This window comes from Hippopotamus amphibius, chromosome 4 (assembly GCF_030028045.1).
Source record: "Hippopotamus amphibius kiboko isolate mHipAmp2 chromosome 4, mHipAmp2.hap2, whole genome shotgun sequence".
In the NCBI taxonomy this organism is placed as follows: Eukaryota; Metazoa; Chordata; class Mammalia; order Artiodactyla; family Hippopotamidae; genus Hippopotamus; species Hippopotamus amphibius.
The window spans coordinates 15,898,611-15,921,472 of record NC_080189.1 but is presented as its reverse complement, the minus strand read 5'-3'; the positions used below and the strand labels follow the sequence as shown (position 1 = coordinate 15,921,472).

Genomic DNA, 22,862 nt, shown 5'->3' with positions numbered 1-22,862 from the left:
TGGAAAATGTCCAGCACATACTGATGAAAGAGGAAGCAAGCATCCAAACTAAAAGCAGCCTCTCGATTCTGGACAAGATGGTAGAGTAGAAGACTTGAGCTCACCTCCTCTTATGAAAACACCAAAACCACAACTAACTGCTGAACAACCATCAACAGAAAAGACTGAAACCTACCAAAAAAGATATTTTACAATTCAAAGACAAAGAAGAATCCACGATGAGATGGTAGGAGGAGTGCTTTCATGACATAATCAAATCCCATACCCACTAGGTGGGCAACTCACAAATTGGAAAATAATTATATCACAAACGTTCTCCCACAAGAAAGTTCTGAGCCCCACATCAGGCTCCCCAGCCTGAAGGTCTGGCATTGGGAGGAGAAATCCCACCTAGAGCAGTTGACTCTGAAGGCCAGCAGGGCTTGAATGCAGGAGCTCCATAGGACTGGGGGAAACAGGGACTCCACTCTTGGAGGGCACTCACAAGGGTTCATGTGCACTGGGACCCAGGGCAAAGCAGTAACTCCATAGGAGCCTGGGCCAGACATACCTGCAGGTCTTGGAGGATCTCCTGAGAAGGTGGGGGTTGGCAAATGCTAACAGCCATTAAAGGAGAAATAAACAATAACAATAACAGTGAGGGGCTTTAACACCCCACTTACATCAATGGAGAGATCATCCAGACAGAAAATCAATAAGGAAACGGGCCTTAAATGACACATTAGACCAGATGGACTTAACTGACATTTATAGAACATTCCATCCAAAAACAGCAGAATATACTTTCTTCTCAAGTGCACATGGAACATTCTTCAGGATAGATCACATCTTGGGACACAAATCAAGCCTCAATATATTTAAGGAAATTGAAATCACAGCAAGCATCTTTTCTGACCACAATGCTATGAGATAAGAAATCAATTACAGTGGGGGAAAACTGTAAAAAACACAATATGTTACTAAACAACCAATGGATCACTGAAGAAATCAAAGAGGAAATCAAAAAATACCTGGAGGGAAATGATAATGAAAACACAATGATCCAAAACTTATGGGACACAGCAAAAGCAGTTCTAAGAGGGAAATTTATAGCAATACAATCTTACCTTAGGAAACAAGAAAAACCTCAAATAAACAACCTAATCTTACACCTAAAACAACTAGAGAAAGATCAAAAGAACTCCAAAGTTAGCAGAAGGAAAGGAAACATAAAGATCAGAGCAGAAATGAATAATATAGAGATGAAGAAAACAATAGAAAAGATCAATGAAACTAAAAGCTGGTTCTTTGAAAAGATAAATACAATTGATAAACCTTTAGCCAGACTCATCAAGAAAAAAAAGGGAGAGGACTCAAATCAATAAAATTAGAAATGAAAAAGAAGTTACAACTGACACCACAGAAGTACAAAGGATCATAAGAGACTACTATAAGCAAGTATGTCAATAAAATGGACAAACTAGAAGAAATGGATAAACTCTTAGAAAGGTACAACCTTCCAAGACTGAACCAGGAAGAAATAGAAAATATGAACAGACCAATCACAAGTACTAAAATTGAAACTGGGATTTAAAAATTTCCAACAAACAAAAATCCAGGGCCAGGTGGCTTCACAGGAGAATTCTATCAAACATTAGATAAGAGTTAACACCTATCCTTCTGAAACTCTTCCAAAAAATTCTAGAGGAAGGAACACTCCCAAGGTCATTCTATGATGTCACCATTACCCTGATATCAAAATGAGACAAAGATACTACAAAAAAAGAAAATTACATGCCAATATCACTGATGAACAGACACAAAAATACTCAACAAAATACTAGCAAATGAAATCCAACAATAAATTAAAAGGATCATACACCATGATCAGGTGGGATTTATCCCATGGATGCAAGGATTCTTCAATATCCACAAATCAATCAGTGTGATACACATTAACAAACTGAAGAATAAAAACCATATGATCATCTCAGTAGATGCAAAAAAAGCTTTTGACAAAATTCAACACCATTTATGACAAAAACTCTCCAGAAACTGAGCACAGAGGGAACTTACCTTAATATAATAAAGGCCATATATGACAAACCCACAGCTAACATCACATTCAACAGTGAAAAGCTGAAAGCATTCCCTCTAAGATCAGGAACAAGAAAAGGGATGTCCACTCTTACCACTTTTATTCAACATAGTTTTGAAAGTCCTAGCCACAGCAATCAGAGAAGAAAAATACATTAAAGGAATCCAAATTGGAAAAGAAGTAAAACTATCATTGTTTGCAGATGACATGATACTATAAATAGAAAATCCTAAATATACTACCAGAAAATTAATAGAGCTCATCAATGAATTTGGTAAAGTTGCAGGATACAAAATTCATACACAGAAATCTGTTGCATTCACATACACTAGCAACAAAAGAGGAGAAAGAGAAATTAAGAAAATAATCCCATTAACTATCACGTCAAAAAGAATATAATACCTAGGAATAAACTTACCAAAGGAGGCAAAAGACCTGTAGTCTGAAAACTATAGGACTGTGATAAAAGAAATCGAAGATGACACAAATGGATGGAAAGATATACCATATTCTTGGATTGGAAGAATTAATATTGTCAAAATTGCTATACTACCTAAAGCAATCTACAGATTTAATGCAATCCCTATCAAATTATCAATGGCATTTTTCACAGAACTGGAACAAAAAAATTATAAATTTGTATGGAAACACAAAAGATCCCGAATAGCCAAAGCAATCTTGAGAAAGGAGAACAGAGCTGGAGGAATCAGACTCCCTGACTTCAGACTATACTTCAAAGCTACAGTCATCAAAACAGTATGGTACTGGTGAAAAAACAAAAATATAAATCAATGGAACAGGATAAAAAGCCCAGAAATAAACCCATGCACCTATGGTCAATTAATCTATGACAAAGGAGACAAGAATATGCAATGGAGAAAAGACAGTCTCTTCAATAAGTGGTGCTGGGAAAAATGGACAGCTACACATAAAAGAATGATATTAGAACATTCTCTAACACCATACACAAAAATAAACTCAGGGATTTCCCTGGTGGTGTAGTGGTTAAGAATCCACCTGTCAATGCAGGGGACATGGGTTTGAGCCCTGCTCCAGGAAGATCCCACATGCCGTGGAGCAACTAAGCCCATGTGCCACAACTACTGAGCCTGAGCTCTAGAGCCCATGAGTCACAACTACTGAGCCCATGTGCCACAACTATTGAAGCCCACTCACCTAGAGCCCATGCTCCAAAACAAAAGAAGCCACCAGAGTGAGAGGCCAGCTCCCTGCAACTAAGAATAGCCCCTACTTGCCGCAACTAGAGAAAGCCCTCACACAACAATGAAGACCCAGCAGAGCCAATAAATAGATTAATTAATTTTAAAAAATAAGCTCAAAATGGATCAAAGACCTAAATGTAAGGCCGCACACTATAAAATCTTAGATGAAAACATAGGCAGAACACACTTTGACATAAATTGCAGCAATAACTTTTTTTGATCTACCTCCTAGATTAATGAAAATAAAAACAAAAATAAACAAATGGGACCTTATTAAACTTAAAATCTTTTGCACAGAAAAGGAACCCATAAACAAGACAAAGAGACAACCCTCAGAATGGGAGAAAATATTTGCAAATGAAGCAACGGACAAAGGATTAATCTCCAAAATATACAAACAGCTCATACAGCTCAATATCAAAACAAACAAACAAACAACACAATCAAAAAATGGGCAGAAGACCTAAATAGACATGTCTCCAAAGATGACATACAGGTGGCCAACAAACACATGAAAAGATGCTCAACATCACTAAGCATTAGAGAAATGCAAATCAAAACTACAATGAGGTATCTCCTCACACCAGTCAAATGGCCATCATCAAAAAGTCTACAAACAATAAATTCTGGAGAGGGTGTGGAGAAAAGGGAACCCTTCTACACTGTTGGTGGGAATGTAAATTGGTGCAGCCACTGTGGAAAACAGTACAGAGGTTCCTCAATAAACTAAAAATAGAATTACCATATGATCCAACAATCCCATGTATCCCGGGCATATATCCAGACAAAATTATAAATCAAAAAGATACACGCACCCCTATGTTCACAGCAGCACTATTCACAATAGCCAAGACATGGAAACAACCTAAATGCCCATTGACAGATGAATGGATAAAGATGTGGTACATATATATAATGGAATACTACTCAGCCATAAAAAAGAATGAAATAATGTCATTTGCAGCAACATGGATGGACCTAGAGATTATCATACTAAGTGAAGTCAGTCAGAAAGAGAAAGACAAATCCCATATGCTATCACGTATATGTGGAATCTAAAATATGACACAAATAAACTTATCTATGAAACAGAAACAGACTCACAGACATAGAGAACAGAACTGTGGTTGCCAAGGGGCAGGGGATTAAGGAGGGATAGATTGGGAGTTTGGGGTTACCAGATGCAAACTGGTATATATAGAATGGATAAACATCAAGGCCCTACTGCATAGCACAGGGAACTATATTCAATATCCTGTGACAAACCATAGTGGAAAAGAATATGAAAAAGAATGTGTGTGTGTATATATATATATATATGTATAACTGAATCACTTTGCTGTACAGCAGTAATTAACACAACATTGTAAATCAACTATACTTCAATTAAAAAAATAAAAAATAAAAAAATAAATAAATTGGTATAACCACTATGGAGAACAGTATGGAGGTTTGTTAAAAATGAAAAATAGAACTACCACATGATCCAGCAATCCCACTCCTGGGCATATATCCAGAGAAAACCATAATTCAAAAAGATACATGCACCCCAATGTTCATTGCAGCACTATCTACAATAGCCAAGACATAGAAGCAACCTAAATGTCCATCAACAGAGGAATGGATAAAGAAGATGTGGTACATTTAGACAATGAAATATTACTCAGCCATAAAAAAGAACAAAATAATGCCATTTGCAGCAACATGGATGGACCTAGAGATTATCATACTAAGTGAAGTAAGTCAGACAGAAAATGACAAATATATGATATTACTCATATGTGGAATCTAATTTTTTAAAATGATACAAATTAACTTATTTACAAAACAGAAACAGACTCACAGATTTCATAAACAAACTTACGGCTACCAAAGGGGAAATGTGGTGGGGAGGGATAAATTAGGAGCTTGGGATTAACAAACACACAGTACTATGTATAAAATAGATAACCAACAAGGACCACTGTATAGCACAGGGAACTCTACTCAATATTCTACAGTAACCTACATGGGAAAAGAATCTGAAAAAGAATGAATATATGTATAACTGAATCACTTTGCTGTACACCTGAAACTAAGACAACACTGTAAATCAACTATACTCCAGTAAAACTTAAAAATTAATTAAAATAAAAATAGATCTCATTAAAGTGGGATCACCCTATGAATGTTATATCATGCTAACAACTGAATTTCAATAAAGTATTTTAAATCCGTTAAAAAAATAAAAAGTATATGAACTAGGATCATATTTGAGTAAAATGTATATGCATATTTTTATGTACATATGCTTAGATATATTGCAAGGGCTTCATTAAAATATTTATATTTGGGACTTCCCTGGTGGTGCAGTGGTTGAGAATCCACCTGCCAATGCAGGGGACATGGGTTCGATCCCTGCTCCAGGAAGATCCCACATGCCATGGAGCAGCTAAGTCCGTGCACCACAACTACTGAGCCTGCACTCTAGAGTCTGTGAGCCATGACTACTTAGACCACATGCCACAACTACTGAAGCCTGCGTGCCTAGAGTCTGTGCTCCACATCAAGAGAAGCCACTGCAATGAGAAGCCTACTCACAGCAAGGAAGAGTAGCCCCTGTTTGCCACAACTAGAGAAAGCCCATGTGCAGCAACAAAGACCCTATGCAGCCAAAAAAGTAAATTAAATAAATTAGACTCTAGAAAATATATTTATATCTGTTATCTCTATTTAAATGTTAGGTAGTAAAATTTTATTTCTAGTTTGTAACTTTTGTGTTCTCAGTTTGGAAGAAAAAAATCACATGTGGTCAAAATTACCTTCGGAAATCTCATAAATCACTAAAAATTCCATAAACATAAACGTATTTATGAACCACACTTTACATTGACAAAAACTTTCTCTTTGAGAGAACCCTAGCCAGGCTTTTCTAAGCCACTTCTCACCTGGGCCTCGACCCTGGTATATAAAGATTTGAACAAAGACTCAGTTTCTAACAGCTTAAAGCCACACCCCTCAGATGACCCTAGCTCTCTTAAAAGTGCCTGCCTGAAAATCCTCAAGGCTGCCAAAACATTTGTTTGTTCCAATCAATACCTGGAGATAGGGCTCCTCTCTGGGTTTCATATGGACCAACCCCTCTTGCCACTTTTTGCCAATTTTCACTTCTCCTTTTCTACTGAGACCCTCCTCATGCTATTCCCCCTTCTCCCTTTAAAAAGCCCAGTCACCGCCATACAAATCAAGGTTGAATTCCGTTCACACTGGACTCTTTTTCCCTATTGCAATAATTATTAGCAATCAAAGTCTGTCCTTACCACTTTAACTGGTGTCTGGCTTTATTTACCTTGGACCACATAGTTTCTCAGTAAGTATATTGCTTACTAGAAATCACTTAAGAAATTACGAAAGGGATAGATTTTTTTCCTTCCCGTTAACTGGTAAAGTTCTGTGTATCATCTTGTGCACTGACTCACTGTGCTTCCCTGCTCCTGGGGAGGGTCAAGGATTCAACAGGACAGCAAAATCATTGCTCAGCTGTGACGATTCAATTAGGGTTTTTTGAAACCCTTGAAAAATAAAGATCTGTCTTTCATTCTTGTCTAGTATTTTTTTTTCCTGGGCAGAAATTTAGATTTTTTTTATGTAGTCTTTCCCTCTATCTTTATACTATAAGAGAAACGGTTTTCCAGAATTCTGAAATCTCCCTTTTCACGTGAGTATATGGCAATGTGAAATTAGAGTCATATGATAAGCTTGTTCCCCCCCTTGCACTCTCCCAATCCCCTGCCAATTCACTCTTTAGCAACCAGAGTGCTTTTTGTAAAATGCAAAACTGATCACGACACTGCTTAAAACCCTTCAATTACTTCCCACTCCTCCTGAGGAAAAAAAAAAAATCCAAAGTATACCTGCAAGGCGCCCTGCCTCCCTGCACGGTGCTCATTACAGCTATTTTCTATTCCGAGAACACACCAAGTTCTTCCCATTTCCAGGACCGTGGGCCAGCTGTCATCCCACCTGAAATGCTGTTTCCTTTTACAAGTTGTCAGCTTCTCATACGTCAGGTCTCAACTCTGATGTCACCTTCCCAGAGAGGCCTTGCCTCTTTTTATAATTTTTAATTTAAGTATAGTTGATGTACAATATTACTTAAGATATAGGTATACAATACAGTGATCCACAATTCCTTTTATAGTTATTATAAAATATTGGCTATATGAAGCCTTGCCTTTTAAAAAGGCCTGTCCCTAATAGAATGTATGGATCTTAATTCCGTTTATGTTTCAGTAAAGGAATTTTGAGCCAAAGGGCGGGGCGGGGGGCAGGGGGAAGGTCTATCATCCCTTGAATTCATTACAATTGCCTCCAACTTACTTTCAAGTTGATTGCTTTACAGATATGTAAATAATTAACTTGAATCATCTTGATTTTTTGCATATTTATAAAGTACCCAACTTGAAAGTAAGCCTCTTGAGTAGGACTCTTGTGGTGGTGTGCTGCACAATGTTTTCACAGGCTTTCCAAAAACAACCCTGACAGTAGCATTTGCCTGCGACCATGGGATACATACACCACCATGATAATTTCAAGCTGCAATGTGACATCAACTAGCTTGCAAAATAATTTCCTGAAAATTTAACAATCAGCTTTCATAAGCCAGTGCAGGCCAGCTCCAGCACACGACTGGAGCCTGGTCTAGCTTATTTACTGCTGCATATAAAGAGAACAATGCCAGGCATAGAGTAAGCATGCAATAATGCTAGTTGAATGTTGAACTGGGATTTTTTTTTTTTTTTTTTTTTGCATTAAGATCCTCGCAGCATGCAGGATCTTAATTCCCCAGTTCCCTGACCAGGGATCGAACCTGTGCCTCCTGCAGTGGAAGCATGGAGTCTTAACCACTGGTCCGCCAGGGAAGTCCCTTATAAATTCATGATTCTATTCTATCAAATATAGATTGTAGCTCATGGAGTCCTTTTTGGCATTCTAACTACCAAAGTGTGAAAGCGGGTACCTAGAATTTGCAGAGAATTGCTCTGAAAACAACTTGTTGAATGAGTCACGAAAATAAGTCCCTAAATGAAGGACAAAAGAAAGAGAAGTAGACAGAGAAGGGGATTGGGAAGGAAAGGAAGAGGAGGAAAAAGAGTTAAGTAAAAGTAAAGCCAATCTCCCCGGTGCTGGCTGCATCTCTCATTGGTCCACAGACCACTGGCATCCAATTCACTCTAGGTACCTGTTAAAACCATAGGTGATGGTCTCATATACAGAATCAGAATCTCTGGGTGAAGTCCAGGGATCTTCATGTTATCAAGTTACCTAGTAACTCTGATATGCACTGACGTTTGAGAACCGCACCAAGGGTACACTGACCGAGGAGCGCATGAGCGTGTCACCAAGCTCTACGGTCTGCTTGGAGCAGCCCAGCCCACCCCAAACCCAGGCAAATACTCTACGAGCAAACACAGATCTCCCCCGATTCTAACTTCCCATGCTAAACTTGGTGAGGAAAGCAAAACATTCCAATAGCGTAGTGACTGAAATAACTCAACTGGACTTAAGAGTATTTTTATGATTGAGAAATAGGTATTTGAATATTTAGCATTTGGCCTCGATTGTTATAGGTCACTGTTATCGTTGTTAGCGAACACTTATTGAGGGCTTACTATGTGTCAAATGCTGGACTCATAGCTTTGCAGATATTCATCTCATTTCATACTGAGAAGAAACCTATGTAGTGAGTGCTACCGTTTATCTTCATTTTACAGATAAGGGGGGCATAGAAAGTTGGGTGACTTAACTGTAAAGAGTGGAGAACTCCCCGAGCCAGGGTGCTTAGCAGAGCAAAGCCCTACGCCCCAGGAGACCTGGTCCCCGTTGAGATCTTTCCTGGTCCACAAAGTCACCGAGAGCAGGGTGGTCTCAAAGACAAATACACACAAATACCCAGAGAAAATGTTCCAAGTGGTTGAGAACCAAGAGACTCCATTCCTAAGTAAAGCCTGGAAAATAAACTACACCTCACTCTGACCATCCAGAAATAGGATCAATATTTTACTGCTGCCTTTCACCATTAGTTCTTTTCTGAAAATGGTGAAATAATAAGTGCAAAAAAACTGTGTAAAGCAAGATTGAAAGACCAAAGCTGCCCTTATTTTTAATGAAGATGAGTAGGCAAAATAGTCCCAAGATAGTTTGAAGAAGGGTGGTGGCAAAATCCCATTACATTGTATGAAATACACACTACAGTCTGTTCAGCCCATGCCAACCCCCTTTCTCTGAAAGCTGCTCCTCCCCAGCTGCATTCATTCATACGCCTGACTCTTGGCCACAACTGATTTAGCTCAAGAATGAACAGCCGACCAGGCCTGGCCAGCGGGATGCAATGAGAGCGTCTTTCTGGGATTCAGAGAGCACATTGGTGTCCTCTGATGGCTGGATCTAAGGACAGATGTTTGGGATTTGTGGGGTGGCCGCATCTGTGGGCAAGCATAGCACACTGGTCTTGAGGGAGTACAGCCTGAATGCTCAGTGACCACGGGCCCCAGACAGATGTGAGGAGGACAGAGCCTGGGTCCCTGACAGCCCTCACTGCCTGGATGAGGCCACCCAGGGCCCAGCCTCACTCTCGTCTTTGGCTGCAGCCAGCTCAGGTGGATTTCTGTTTCTTGTGGCCAAAAGAAGGATCAGTACAGAGGGGCAAGCTGTTTGGCCTTCTGAGGAACCATGACCATGCAGGTCACCGTATCTTCCTTGCTTTCTCTCCTGAAACAAGGCCCACCCAATGGTCCAGATCAACCCTGGATTCTCCCCCAGCCCGTGCCTGGTTTGTCCAAGCACTGGACTTAACCTGCCCAGGTTCAGCCTCCCTGCACTTTCGTGCTCTGTTTTTCAATTGCACCCTCGACAGTGTCAGGGTTGGAGCCCCTTGTCATTCAACTGCTCCAGCAACTTGTGTCATCCATGTCTACTGCATCCTCCGCCAACAAAGTCTAGCAAAATCCAAACCCTGCACACAGTGCAATACATGCTATTGACTGGAAGCCTGGAAGCATTCATTTAGCCTCTTTTCCCACCCAAATTAACCAGACAATGGGAAAACAGCACCTCAAGGAAACTCAAGGAAACAAATCCTTGGTTAAACCCTTAGCCTGAAGGGATCCAGGCCCCTCTTGCCCCACCTCCCTTAGATATATTCTCCCCACAGAGACTCCTGGGCTGTACCTGGGCTATGAATGGTGCCACCATGGCACCAATGCGACACAGGGAGCCACTGGTCCCCATCCCCAAAGCACGCATCGTCGTGGGATAGACCTGGAGGAGAGGAGGGTAGAAAGCATCAGTTAGTTGAGACCCCTTCTTTCCCAAGTCCTCTGCCCTTCCCTCTCCAGGTCAGGCTTTGGGATACGTAAAACACCCAGTATTCTATACCGATATATAGGATATAGAAGAGATGTTCATTTTCTCAGGTACGCAACTTTGCATTTTAACAATATCAGAAAATAAGCGCTTAGAAATCATCCTCTAAGCTAGCAAATTCCAAAATATGTGTGTGATATTCCAAACATAATTTTAGAAAGGTAAGCTTTGGAATCAGACAGAAGATTTCCACTTTAGAGCTATAAACATATAAAGGTGGTTGTACTGAATGGAAAGAGAATACTCTCCAGATAATAACAATCCAACCAAACCTCTACAAACACAGATACAGTGAAAAGAACTGACCAGCGTGCCAGATACATGCTGTACCATGCACCATGCTTGCACTGCAAACTCTATGGCAGAGCCGCCTTTCTTGCTGTAACTTTTTTGCATTTATGGTAAAACCTCAATCTGTACTTCACTGTTTCAGAATTCTGAATAAAGAAATTAATTTAATAAAGAAGATTATAAGGAGAATATATGAAAGAATGCTGCTTTTAATTTTGTAAATTTTTCTCTTAGCGCTATGTAATACTGATCAAACAGTTTTCATCAATTCACTAAAGCAAAGCACGTGGCCTCCTTACTTGGCTACATCATGTTAACCGCCATCTGTCAAATGCAAAAACAAAATGCTTTCCTGCCCCAGGAGACAGGAAGTATTTATAAAAGGTCTAGGGGTGGAGTGCCTTTTCACAGAGATTTGTTCTTTTTCTGGAAAATGAGGCTGCTGGCTATTGAAAACAATGGATTTAGATACATAGAGATGATCTTTGCTCTAATATCAATATTTTTTGTTCATTTTTTACAATTCTAGAAGATGAAATAGAAGACAGTCATCTGCAGATACACATCTGATTTTTTTTCTTTTTTTAAGCAGTAAGTATCAGGGAAAAAATACTTAGAAATGACCCTTCAAATGAACACATTCCAAAATATGTTAAATTGAATATTCCAAACATAACTTTAGAGGCACACCACACTACACATAGACTTTTAAGTTCACAAATTCACAATAATTTTAGAAGATTTTGTTAATGGAACTAAAAAAAGTATTACACATATGTCAAATATGTCATAATTTCTATCTGTGTGAGGGGAAAGGAATATTTTTCTCTGTGGTTTTAATGGGTTTGATACGTCACATCTGTATTCTGAGCAGACGTCTACCTCTCCCGAGATAAAAATGAAGGCAACTTTAACAGTCCCTACAGCACCACTTTCTCCAGCTCAATGAAAGACAAAACAAGTTAAAGCACTAAGTCACCTATTCAGATGTTGCTTATTTCTAAGAATATTCACTCTTTAAAGCGGGGGTTTCTGAGGAGCTCCCTCAGAAGTAGATGTATTAAGTAGATATAGTAATTCAACAAATTAAGAATAAATTACTATTTGAGTTTAAGCTACCTACAGCAAACAACAGACAGTGGGATGTAATCTTTCAAAAGAATAAAGGTGAAACATACATTCTAATTTCAAAAAGAGAGAGAAATAGGGTGCTTTACATTTTATCAGCAACATGCAGGTACCGGGTCCTATTTCTTTGGGAAGCATGGTATGAGGGCAAGAGTTGTTTTTAACATGGGTGGGGTTTCGTGAGAAAAGGGGAAGGTCCTATCTTTCTTCTCAGAGACTGGTTTTCACTAGACCCCATGGGGCAGGAGAAAGGCCACATCAAATAAACCTTCTGCTGTCATCTTAATAGGATGTTTTTAGAAAAACATGAAAAGTCAACGGAAGCCAGGGATGTGTTATTTATAGACGAACACCCGCTCTAAGGAGCTCACCTCACACACCTTGATGTCACCAACCCCTTCCCCAAAACTAACCTCAGCAGTATAAATGTAGATGGTGTTGAAGTTGGCCGCCACCAAAGCCCTCAGCATGAAGAGGAAGCCAATGAGGCCGGCACTAGGGAACCAGAAGCGAGACGTTACCAAAGGCAGCACAGGGGGCCTTCTGGGGCCCTGATCCCAGTGCATTACAGATGTCAACACACACCCACGGAGGCCAGGTCCCGAGGGAGCTGCTGCTCCTCAGCTGGCCTGCCTGTGGGGTCCTAACGCAAAAGCCTGACTCAGACCTTCAATCCTGTCCCCCCAAAGTGTACCACTCTAGCCCGGCCCCCCCGATGAGCACACCTCTGCCACCACCCCTGCAAAATGGTACAGTGTTCAGCATAAGTCATATATATTATAAATAAGGCCACTCTAGGGTCACAAATTCAGAGGGCAATGAATTTTCCCACCACAGGCATGCTGTCTACATCACTGTCCCGACAATGGTGTAGATCACTCGGTCAACAACTAGGGTCCCCATTCTCTAGGGACCTTTGCATAAAGATCCGAAATATCTTGGTGAGCGAACGGAATACCCCCACTCTGGCACCCATGCCCTGTGACAGCTAAAAATGGGCCTGGTCACGGGAAAGAGGGGAGTGGGAGGGCAAGGGCAGGTACCAGGGGCAGGGGCTTGTTTACTCATTCTAGGCAAACGTGCAGCCTGTACTCTACTCTCCCCGTGAAAGGGACGTGCCCCTGACCTCCACTGAAGGCCATGGGTCAGGAGGCCTCATTTTCAAACCACTGCACAGAACTAGATTATTTCAAAGCAACCAGAGAGAGAATACCTTGAAGTGCAAATATTGAGAAGAAGGAAGAATAAAGCTGTACATCCCATGGTAATAGAAAGACTCAGCCGTCTTCCCAGGAAATTAATGCCCAGGATATTTAAAGGATTCACTAGAAAAAAATGACAAAGAATTTTCAGAACCTTGAGAGCAAATGACATTTATCAGCACTGGCATGGATCCCTCCTTGTCATTTCAGAAGGAAACAATCCAAACCTCATGCATATTCCAGCCAAGACCCAGTCACATTGTTATCACCTTCATGACTCCTTTAACGTGCTGTTCCCATATGGGTCCACGGATGACAAGCACTGGTGTATATAAAGGATAATTTACGTCGAGGATGCTTTTTTTTTTTTTTTCCTTGGTGGGATCTTCCTGGGGCAGGGATCGAACCCATGTCCCCTGCACTGGCAGGCAGATTCTTAGCCACTGCACCACCTAGGAAATCCCAAGGATGCTTATTACAGCACGTCAGTCTACTGTAAACTGCCAACTTGCTAGACCTGTACTTTAAATGTTTTATACTGTTTTTCAAATTCAAGATGCCATTGGTGTTCAAGTACCATTATTTTCTGTCTATTAAAGCAGAAAGTGCTTTCAACTGAACTCTAACAAGCCACTGTAAGACAGATCCCAGTTTCAGAGATGTTACCATGTGGGGGGATGCATCTTAGAAGCGATATAAGGCACTAATTCAAAGCTCTGCTCCTCCAGACTTCTCCTCCCCACACTGATCCACGCTGGAGACACGTCAGCGTGATCTGGGGACTCATCCATTTCTACCAGGTAGGAGCCACGTGCGGGACAGGCCACTCGTCTCTCCTCTGAGGCTCTGAGGTACACGTCTCCCACCCAAAACAGAGAGCCTCCCAATACAGAGAGACACTTACGAGCAATTTCGCCCACAGTGCTGATAATCATGGTCTGGTAGTCGGAGGGGGCAAACATGTGGCAGTGGCAGGGGCCCTGGCTCTCCCCGGAGACCCCCACAGTCATCACCACCTCAGACTCTGGCCGCGAGCCGCAGACCAGGTCCCGCTCCAGCAGCTCGGCACTGGCCAGGATGACCCCGTAGTAGGCAAAGGAGATGCCCAGCCTGGAAGCAAGAAAAGATGGACATTAGGAAAAGCTGTCGCCAGGCCTGAAGGAGAGGTAGCACCAGGACGGTGCAGGGAGGGGAGAGGAGGGGGTGGAAAGTGGGGCCACATTTCAGGGGGGAGGCTGGGGGTGGGGCCTTCACCAGAGGCTGCATGGTGGGAAATGGATTTAACAAGAAAAAGCAGGATGGAACTAGAGGGTGAAGGACCCCTCAGGCCAGGAAGGAGTTTTGTAACAGAGGCAGAACAGAACTAACACCACGTTGAAACTGCCTGCCTCATTCTTCAGTTGATGTGCTCTGTTACGTTAGCCCTGACCACAAAGAGGTAAATATTAGAGACGTGTTGCATGTGCCCAAATAGCTCATTAAGTTCCCTGAAGAAAGTCCCCATCCCAGGTGGTCCCAGGTTAGTTATGGCTACTACTTGCAGATAAATGATAACTTCGCTTTCAGCTAGCAAATAAGCAGAGATAAGAGTGGTGAAGTAAAAATAACTGCTAAGGACTTGAAGTTTTGCAGCACCCTTGTGACCCAGCTTTGTGAACAAGCACAAAGAAATGTTATGCTTCCCTTGAAGGCCAGGTGGCTCCAAGAAGTCTGTAACCTGCCTTTCCCCTTTAATCTTGACCCCTCCAGCTTCCCCTTTTCCCTTAGTATAAAAGCAGCCTGAATTCTATTCCAAGCTAAGATGGTTCTTTAAGACTTTAGTCCACCATCTTCTCAGTTTGCCGACCTTCCGAACAAAGTCAACATTACTTGCCCCAACACCTTGTCTCTTATGGGCCTGTCATGTGGGGAAGAGTAAGAACTTAGACTCAGTAAAACAGTTTGATTTGTTTTCTGCAGCTGCTGCAGCAAATTAGCACAGACTTAGTTCTCTAAACAAGGCACAGTTATTATCTCACAGTTCTGGAGGTCACCAGTTCAGCGGTTCTGGCTGACTTCTCTGCTCGGAGTCTCATGAGGCAGAAATGAAAGTGCAGGCGGGGCTGCTCCACTTTCTGGGGGAGAATTCATCTCCAAGCTCACCCAGATAGTTGGCAGAACCCAGCCACACGGGGGTGTAGAACCCGTGTCCCTTTCCTTGCTGGGTGTTGACCAGTGGTTTGCAGCTTCTGCAGGCTTCCCTCATTCCTTGTCTACGAAGCCAGCAGCAGCCGTTCACATCCTTCCCGTGCGCTGAAGCTCTCCTTCTACCTCACCTCACGCTTTCTCTTCTGCTGCATCTCTGATTCCAGCTGGAGATATTTCTCTCCTTTTAAAGATTCAAGTGATTAGATTGAGCCCACCTGCCTAATCCAGGATACTGGCCCTGTTTTAAGGCTCGTAACCTTAATTACATCTACACAGTCGCTTCACATCCACATCCAAATAAGTTTGATCAAATCACCAGGTGTTGGAAATCTTGGGCGTCATCTTTAGAATTATGCCTTTTGGAGGCCATGAAGCTATGGAAGGTTTTTTTCTTTTGCTTTATATTTTCTTACTATCTTTCTTTCTGCCTATTCTTTAATAGATTTTTTTATTGAGGTATAAACACAACATACAGAAAAGTTCATATATGGAAGTCAAGAAAAAGAGTATCACAGGAATTTCCTGGTGGTCCAGTGGTTAAGACTCTGTGCTTTCAATACTGAGGGCCCAGGTTCCATCCCTGGGCAGATCCCACCAGCTGTGTGGCCAAGAAAAAGAAAAAGAATATCAGCCTCCCAGAAGCCCCCCTCATGCCTCTCTCATTTTCACAGAAATGGTTGTAAGAGCCACGTGTAAGACAGATGGGGACAATCAGGGAAAATCCCATATGATCTGCATAGTGGATGATATTAAAGTGATGACTAATCTTGTTGGTGTGATTTTAGGGTTGAATCATCTAAGAAAATGTCCTCAAGTAGTTGAGACTCTTAATGAAGTATCTGGGGATGAAATGGCATGAAGTCTCGGGCCTACTTGAAAATACTCCAGAACAGAAAAAACAGCTGAAGCAAATATGGGTGACTGTCAGTGATTGTCAGACCTGGGCAATGAGTAAATCAGTTCATCATGGTATCCTCCCTACTTTTATGTGCGTTTAGAAATTCTCATAATGAAATATTTAAAAGAAGACAATAATCACAATATCTTTCCTTGTTATTAAGGTAGCTTTAATATTTTTCTGTTTAATTTCCAACTATTAAGAGTATTTTTGTTTTTTTAGCTGTGCTGCACGGCTTGCAGGATCTCAGTTCCCCAACCAGGGACAGAACCCGGGCCATGGCAGTGCAAGGCACCGAGTCCTAACCACTAAACCACCAGGGAATTCCCCAAATATTAAGAGTATATTAAAAATTCAAAAGTGTCAAGAGGAGACGCCAACCTATTTTTAGTGATTATATCTGGGAAAGGCAAATAGACAACCACTTTCCTGAACTTCAAACACGATAGATTAGTTTCTACTGTTTTGAATTTTATATACATGGAATCACATAACATGTATTCTGTGTGTCTGACTTTCTTTGCTCATTATTACATTTGTAGGAGTCAACCACATTGTTTTCTCATTTTCATTATTGTGTAGTATTCTATTTTATGAATATAACACAATTTATCCATTATACTACTGATGGACACATGGGTTGTTTGGAGACTTGGGATGTTATGAATAAAATAATGCTATTTTATTTTACTATGCATTTCTGTTGGGTATAAATCTAGGAATAGAATTGCAGAATCATAGGATATGCATACCTCCAACTGTAATAGAAACCTCTAAACAGTTTTCCAAAGTGGTTGTGCTAATTAGAACGCCAATCAGGAGTGTAGGAAAATTCCAGTTACTTTACATCCTTCCCAGCACTTGATATAGTCAGTCTTTTAATTTTAGCCATTTCGGTGGATTTGTAATGGAGTCTCATTTGGTTTTTTTCGGGTTTTTTTTTGGTTTTGGTTTTGGTTTTTTTTTTCCAGTGCTAAATGGTTTATTGTGATTGTCTCACGTAATCCTCACAATAACTCTGTAGGCAGATAGCATCATTGTTCCCATTTTGCAGGTAAGGAAATGGAGCCTCAGAGACATTAAAGCATTTGCCTGATGTCACATAGCGGTGAAGCCAAGTTTCTGTGTTCTTGGTTAAAACAGTTACGCATTGTTCTCTGCCGTTTCCTATGTCTTATCCAACCAGCCAGGCTGCTAAGAACATCATCTTGGGTTTCTTTCTTTCTTTTTTTTTTTTTTTTTTTTAAGCTCTTTATTGGACTATAATTTCTCCACACTCTTGTACCAGCCCCTGAGGTACACCAAAGTGAATCAGCTGTATCTACACACATATCCCCATATCACCTCCCTCCCAAGACTCCCTCCCACCCTCCCACCCTCCCTGTCCTGGCCCTCTAAGGCATTTTATTTGGCTTTAATTTGCGTCTCCCTGATGACTTTAAGGTTGAACATGTTTTCATATGTTTATTTGATACACAATTTTAGTCAAGTGCCTGTTCAAGACATTTGCCTATTTCTCTACTGTGTTGTATATGTTTTTCTTGTTGAAAAAAAATTATATATTAATTTTTAATTAATTATATATGTTAATCATATATATAACATGTACACACAATTTATTGGACATGTATATTGGAAATGGCTTCTTTCAGTTGGTGCCTTACCTTTCGGGCTCTTCAGGATCTCTCAGGACACAGTGTTCCTAATTTAATGTAGACAAACTCAACGATCTTTTCCTTTATTATTTTTTAATTTATTTATTTGTTTATTTATTTTATTTTTGGCTGCATTGGGTCTTTGTTGCTGCATGTGGGCTTTCTCTAGTTGCAGTGAGCAAGGGCTACTCTTCACTACACTGTGCAGACTTCTCAGTGTGGTGGCTTCTCTTGTTGTGGAGCACAGGCTCTAGGTGCATGGGCTTTAGTAGTTGCAGCACATAGGCTCAGTAGTTGTGGCTCTCGGGCTTAGTTGTTCCATGGCATGTGGGATCTTCCTGGCCCAGGGATCAAACCTGTGTTCCCTGCATTGGCAGGGCAGATTCTTAACCACTGCACCACCAGGGAAGTCCAGTCTTTTCCTTTAGAGTTAGCAGTTCTTCTGTCCTGTTTAGAAAATCTTTGCTTATTCAAGGTCATGGCTGCACAGAGAGGACCACTGAGTCTATTCCTTTAAATTTGATTATCAGTGACCTCAGAGGATCAGTTCCTGGAATGTGGTGAGGGAAGAGACCAGGCTGCAAAAGGTTAGTACAGAGCTCTTACAGTCAGATGAAAAATTTAAAAACTGGTTGTAGATGATTTGGATTTTTTTTTTCTTTCTCTCTCTTTTTATATTGTTATTTTATATCTATTTTTTGGTTGGTGGTATTAGCAGAAAGATAAGGCATTGCTGGTGTCTGCCTTGTGTTTTCTCCCCAGAGCATTCAGAAGGGATTTACTTCAGTGGTCTTTCTCCCACTGAAAATGTCTGTTTATTTAAACCTAGTTTTGAAATAATTCCATTCTTACCATATGACCCAGATCTGTAACGTGGTCCGTAAATATTTAGCATCCAATAGGTCTGCAAATCTTCCTCTTTTCTCCTGGGGTAGTGAAAGCAGGAGACAGAATAGATTTAGTGGGTTAATGACAGGCAAAGGTGGACTCTAATATTTTAGATCACAGAAAACACGAACAACATGGGAACGTGGTGGGGTGAGACAGCCACTCAGCTCCCCTGATACCCCTCACCCAAATCCACAAATACTGTTTTTAACACACATCATCTCAGCCAATCAGTCTTCACATACTTTTTATTATCATTGGCAAGTACCAAAACTCATTGAATTTAAGATGCTAACCCTTTCACTCTCGTCTTCTCACCAGCGCTGGCGAGAACAGAAAATAGAAGGATACATGAAAAGCAACTGTAAAACCAATGGGAGATTCTTTCAACATTAACATTAAAATGAAAAAAACCTAATATTAAAAAAGAGTGTGAGGCTTGTATAAAAAACAAGTGGCCTAAATTTGAAAAGAGGATACATTACCCAATTTCTTTGTGTATTTTTAGGGTAATTAGTATAAAATTCTTGTTCATTGTCAGTGCCTATTAAGTAAGTTTGGATCAAAATAAATACGTACAGGTTATATATGATTGGGCAGTAATGGATTTTTATGTAAAGCTAGGAATGTTTCGGCCGGGGGGTGCTCAGGTGAAAACCAACTACTCTTTTCTTACAAGTCGACCTGAGATTACAGGACCCCCGCCCCAGGGAGACCAGAAGTGTGGTCTGGGAGTCCTGGATTTTGTTGTCACAGAAAGAGCTTGCAGAGAACTTAGAGGTCTTTTGCTTATGTGACTTGTAGGCTCAGCTCCTAGATTTCATTGTGGGTGAACTCAAGAAACTGACACTCACTTTCCACTGCTTTACATATCAGGGATCTGGCTATTCCTCTTTGGAAAACCTCTGATCTGGCCCTATCCTCCTATTTTCCAACACAGAATATATGGCCCAGAGTGGGTAAGTGACTTGCCCAAGATCACACAGCTGTTTGGAGGCAAAGCCAGTCTGGAGTCCCGGTTTCCCATGCACTAATCCTGAGTCTTGCCCACTTGCTTCTCTGCCATGTCCCCTGGGTTTAGATGTGCTTATGGTCCCCTCACCTTCCCCAGTGTCACTGGAGACTCAGAAAGCTGAGTTACATATAAATATATAAATTTCACCCCAATAAGTCATTTGGTTCCGAACCTTTGGCTACAATCCAAATGGCTGGACTTATTCACCTCCTCCATGGTGTGGCCCCTCCTCAGACATCCCCCAAAGCCTTTCATCTCAATGCACTGGGAGTGAAGTTGCAGAGGCTCCACTGCCCACAGCATCTTCCCCAGCCTCCTCTGTGTGCCATTCTGACAACCACGCATGTGACCAAACTCACTGCGCATTCCTACCTTTGGTTTCGGCTCACCCTGTTTCTCCTGCCAGCGGTGGCCTTTCTCTTCCCCTGAGGCTGCCTCTCCCGTCAGTGTGCAGTGTCTGCCCTGCTTCTCCCTGAAGGTGGCTTCCATTGCACTGGCTCACCACGGTCACCTCTCTGCCCTGATCCTACACACTCTGCCGCCTGGGCCACTCGCCTGGTTCTGAGCATCTGGGCTCTGTTTCATTATTCTTTCCTGTGTAAGTCTCATCTCTCTAACCAGATTTGAGAGACTTGAAGGCAAGGTCTATTGCTTACAGCTCTGTATCCACAGGGCCTTGCTCAATAGACCACCATGGAGAAGAACAAGATCGTCTAATGGGCATGATGGATGGAGACGGCAAGCTGAAGTCAAGAGAATAAAGTGGGAGGAAGAAGGGAGGAGGAGAAAGGGGAAGGATGTAAGAGGGAGGAGGGAGAATGTAGAGAGACAACTGAGAATATAGAGGGGGCTGGAGGAGGGAGGGTGGTTCTTAGAAGATTTATGTTGCCCCAAATTCATATGCTGGAGTCCTAACCTCAGAGTGGGACTTTACTTGGAGATGAGGTCTTTAAAGAGGTAATTGGGGACCTCCCTGACAGTCCAGTGGTTAGGAATCAGTGCTTTCACTGCCAGGGCCCAGGTTCAATCCCTGGTCAGGGAACTTAAGATCCTGCAAGCAGTGCAGTGCAGCCAAAAAAAAAAAAAAGAGGTAATTGAGCTAAATGAGGTCATTAGGGTGAATTATAAACCAATTATGACTGATGTTCTTGTGAAAAGAGGAGATTAGGACACTGACACACACAGAGGGAAGATGAGGTGAAGATACAGGGAGAAGATGGACATCCAAAAGCCAAGGAAAGGGGCTCAGAAGAAATCAGTTCTGCAACAACTTGACCTTGAATTTCTAGCCTCCAGAATTGCGAGAAAATAAATCTCTGTTGTTTAAGCCATCCAGTCTGTGCTATTTTGTTATGGCAGCCCAGGTGAACTAATACACAGTGGCAGAGGGAAGGTAGGGGAGTGGGGATGAGGATGAAGGATGGGGGATAGGAGATAGAGGAGGAGGGTGGAACAGGGAGGAAAGAGGAGGAAAAAAAGGAAAGAGGAGAGAAGTGACCTTGGTGCTCTTCACTCCCAGAACAAATACTGGGTTCAAAGAAAAAAAAATATACATCAAAAATGGTTGGAGGGACTTCCCTCGTGGTGCAGTGGTTGAGAATCGGCCTGCCAATACAGTGGACACGGGTTTGATCCCTGGTCCAGGAAGATTCCACATGCCACAGAGCAACTAAGCCCTTGCGCCACAACTACTGAGCCTGTGCTCTAGAGTTCGCAAGCCACAAGCCACAACTACTGAGCCCGTGTGCCACAACTACTGAAGCCCGTGCACCTAGAGCTTGTGCTCCGCAATAAGAGAGGCAACTGCAATGAGAAATCCAGCACCACAACAAAGAGTAGCCCCCGCTCACGGCAACTAGAGAATGCCCGCACACCCATGCACAGCAACAAAGAACCAACACAGCCAATAAATAAATAAATAGATAGATAGATAAATTTATTTTTAAAAAATGGTTGGAATTGGACCCTCATGATCATTCAGCTATCCATGGTTTTAAGTTGTCTCTGCTAAAATTCTTTTTCTCTCTCTGCAACCAATTTTATTTTTTATATATTAACAATCAAAATTTCATAGCCACTTAAAAGATTATATGCCAGTCTCTACAAAGCACTATCACTTCCTTCATTTAATCATTGTTACCTAACAACTAGTCTTCCCACCATGCTTTTCATGATAAGACATAATTGTCAGTATCTTGGTAGGAAGGTGGGAGAGATCTGATACTGCCTACTAGTAGGGTCCTGACCTCTGAATCACAAGAGCTTATTTCTAAAATCCAGAAAATAAATTAGAGTAACAGAATCATCCTTACTTCTTTGGAAGAAAGCTTGAGTTTCCTTTTTTTTTTTTTGGCCATGTCACGCAGCATGCAGAATCTTAGTTCCCCAACCAGGGAAGGAACACATGCCCCCTGCAGTGGAAGTACAGAGTCCTAACCACTGGATCACCAGGGAACTCCCCAAAAGCTTGACTTTCTTGCTTCACAATTAGGTTTTGAGGCATGCGTAATAATTAGAGGAAACACTCCATGAAGCAAAGTGAGAATACCTTACCAAGCTACAATTGTGAGTGTGGGGAAGTTTGGGACATGTAATCCTCATTTTTGCATTATTATTGAGCACACTATCTCACACTTAACACGTCCAGCAGCAGGCCAGATGGCAGTGGGATTACAATGCTTTTGTCATCTGTGATGTCCTGGGAAACCAGTCAGAAACACCCAGAAAAGCCCATCTCTCACTTGTGTGTAGGACACTTAAGATCTTTATACTTGGACATCACCTGTCCTGCTGTGGCCACACAATCCCCAAGAGAGTAAGATTTTGGGGAGGTGGGTGGGGAGAGCTGTTGCTGCTCTGGGCCCATCTCAGGTATGAAGCAAGAGCCAGGTCAA

The 22,862-nt window shown here is 41.6% G+C and overlaps 1 protein-coding gene across 1 annotated transcript in view; it reads right to left on the bottom strand.

Moving 5' to 3' along the window:
• SVOPL (SVOP like) overlaps nt 1-22,862 on the bottom strand; it is a 58,980-nt gene that overhangs the window by 15,408 nt on the left and 20,710 nt on the right. The window contains exons 9-13 of the mRNA XM_057732823.1: nt 18,918-18,991; nt 14,230-14,435; nt 13,337-13,448; nt 12,537-12,618; nt 10,510-10,599 (exon numbers count right to left, since the gene is read on the bottom strand). Of these exons, the coding sequence (XP_057588806.1) occupies nt 10,510-10,599; nt 12,537-12,618; nt 13,337-13,448; nt 14,230-14,435; nt 18,918-18,991 (564 nt within the window). The remainder of the gene's footprint in view (nt 1-10,509; nt 10,600-12,536; nt 12,619-13,336; nt 13,449-14,229; nt 14,436-18,917; nt 18,992-22,862) is intronic.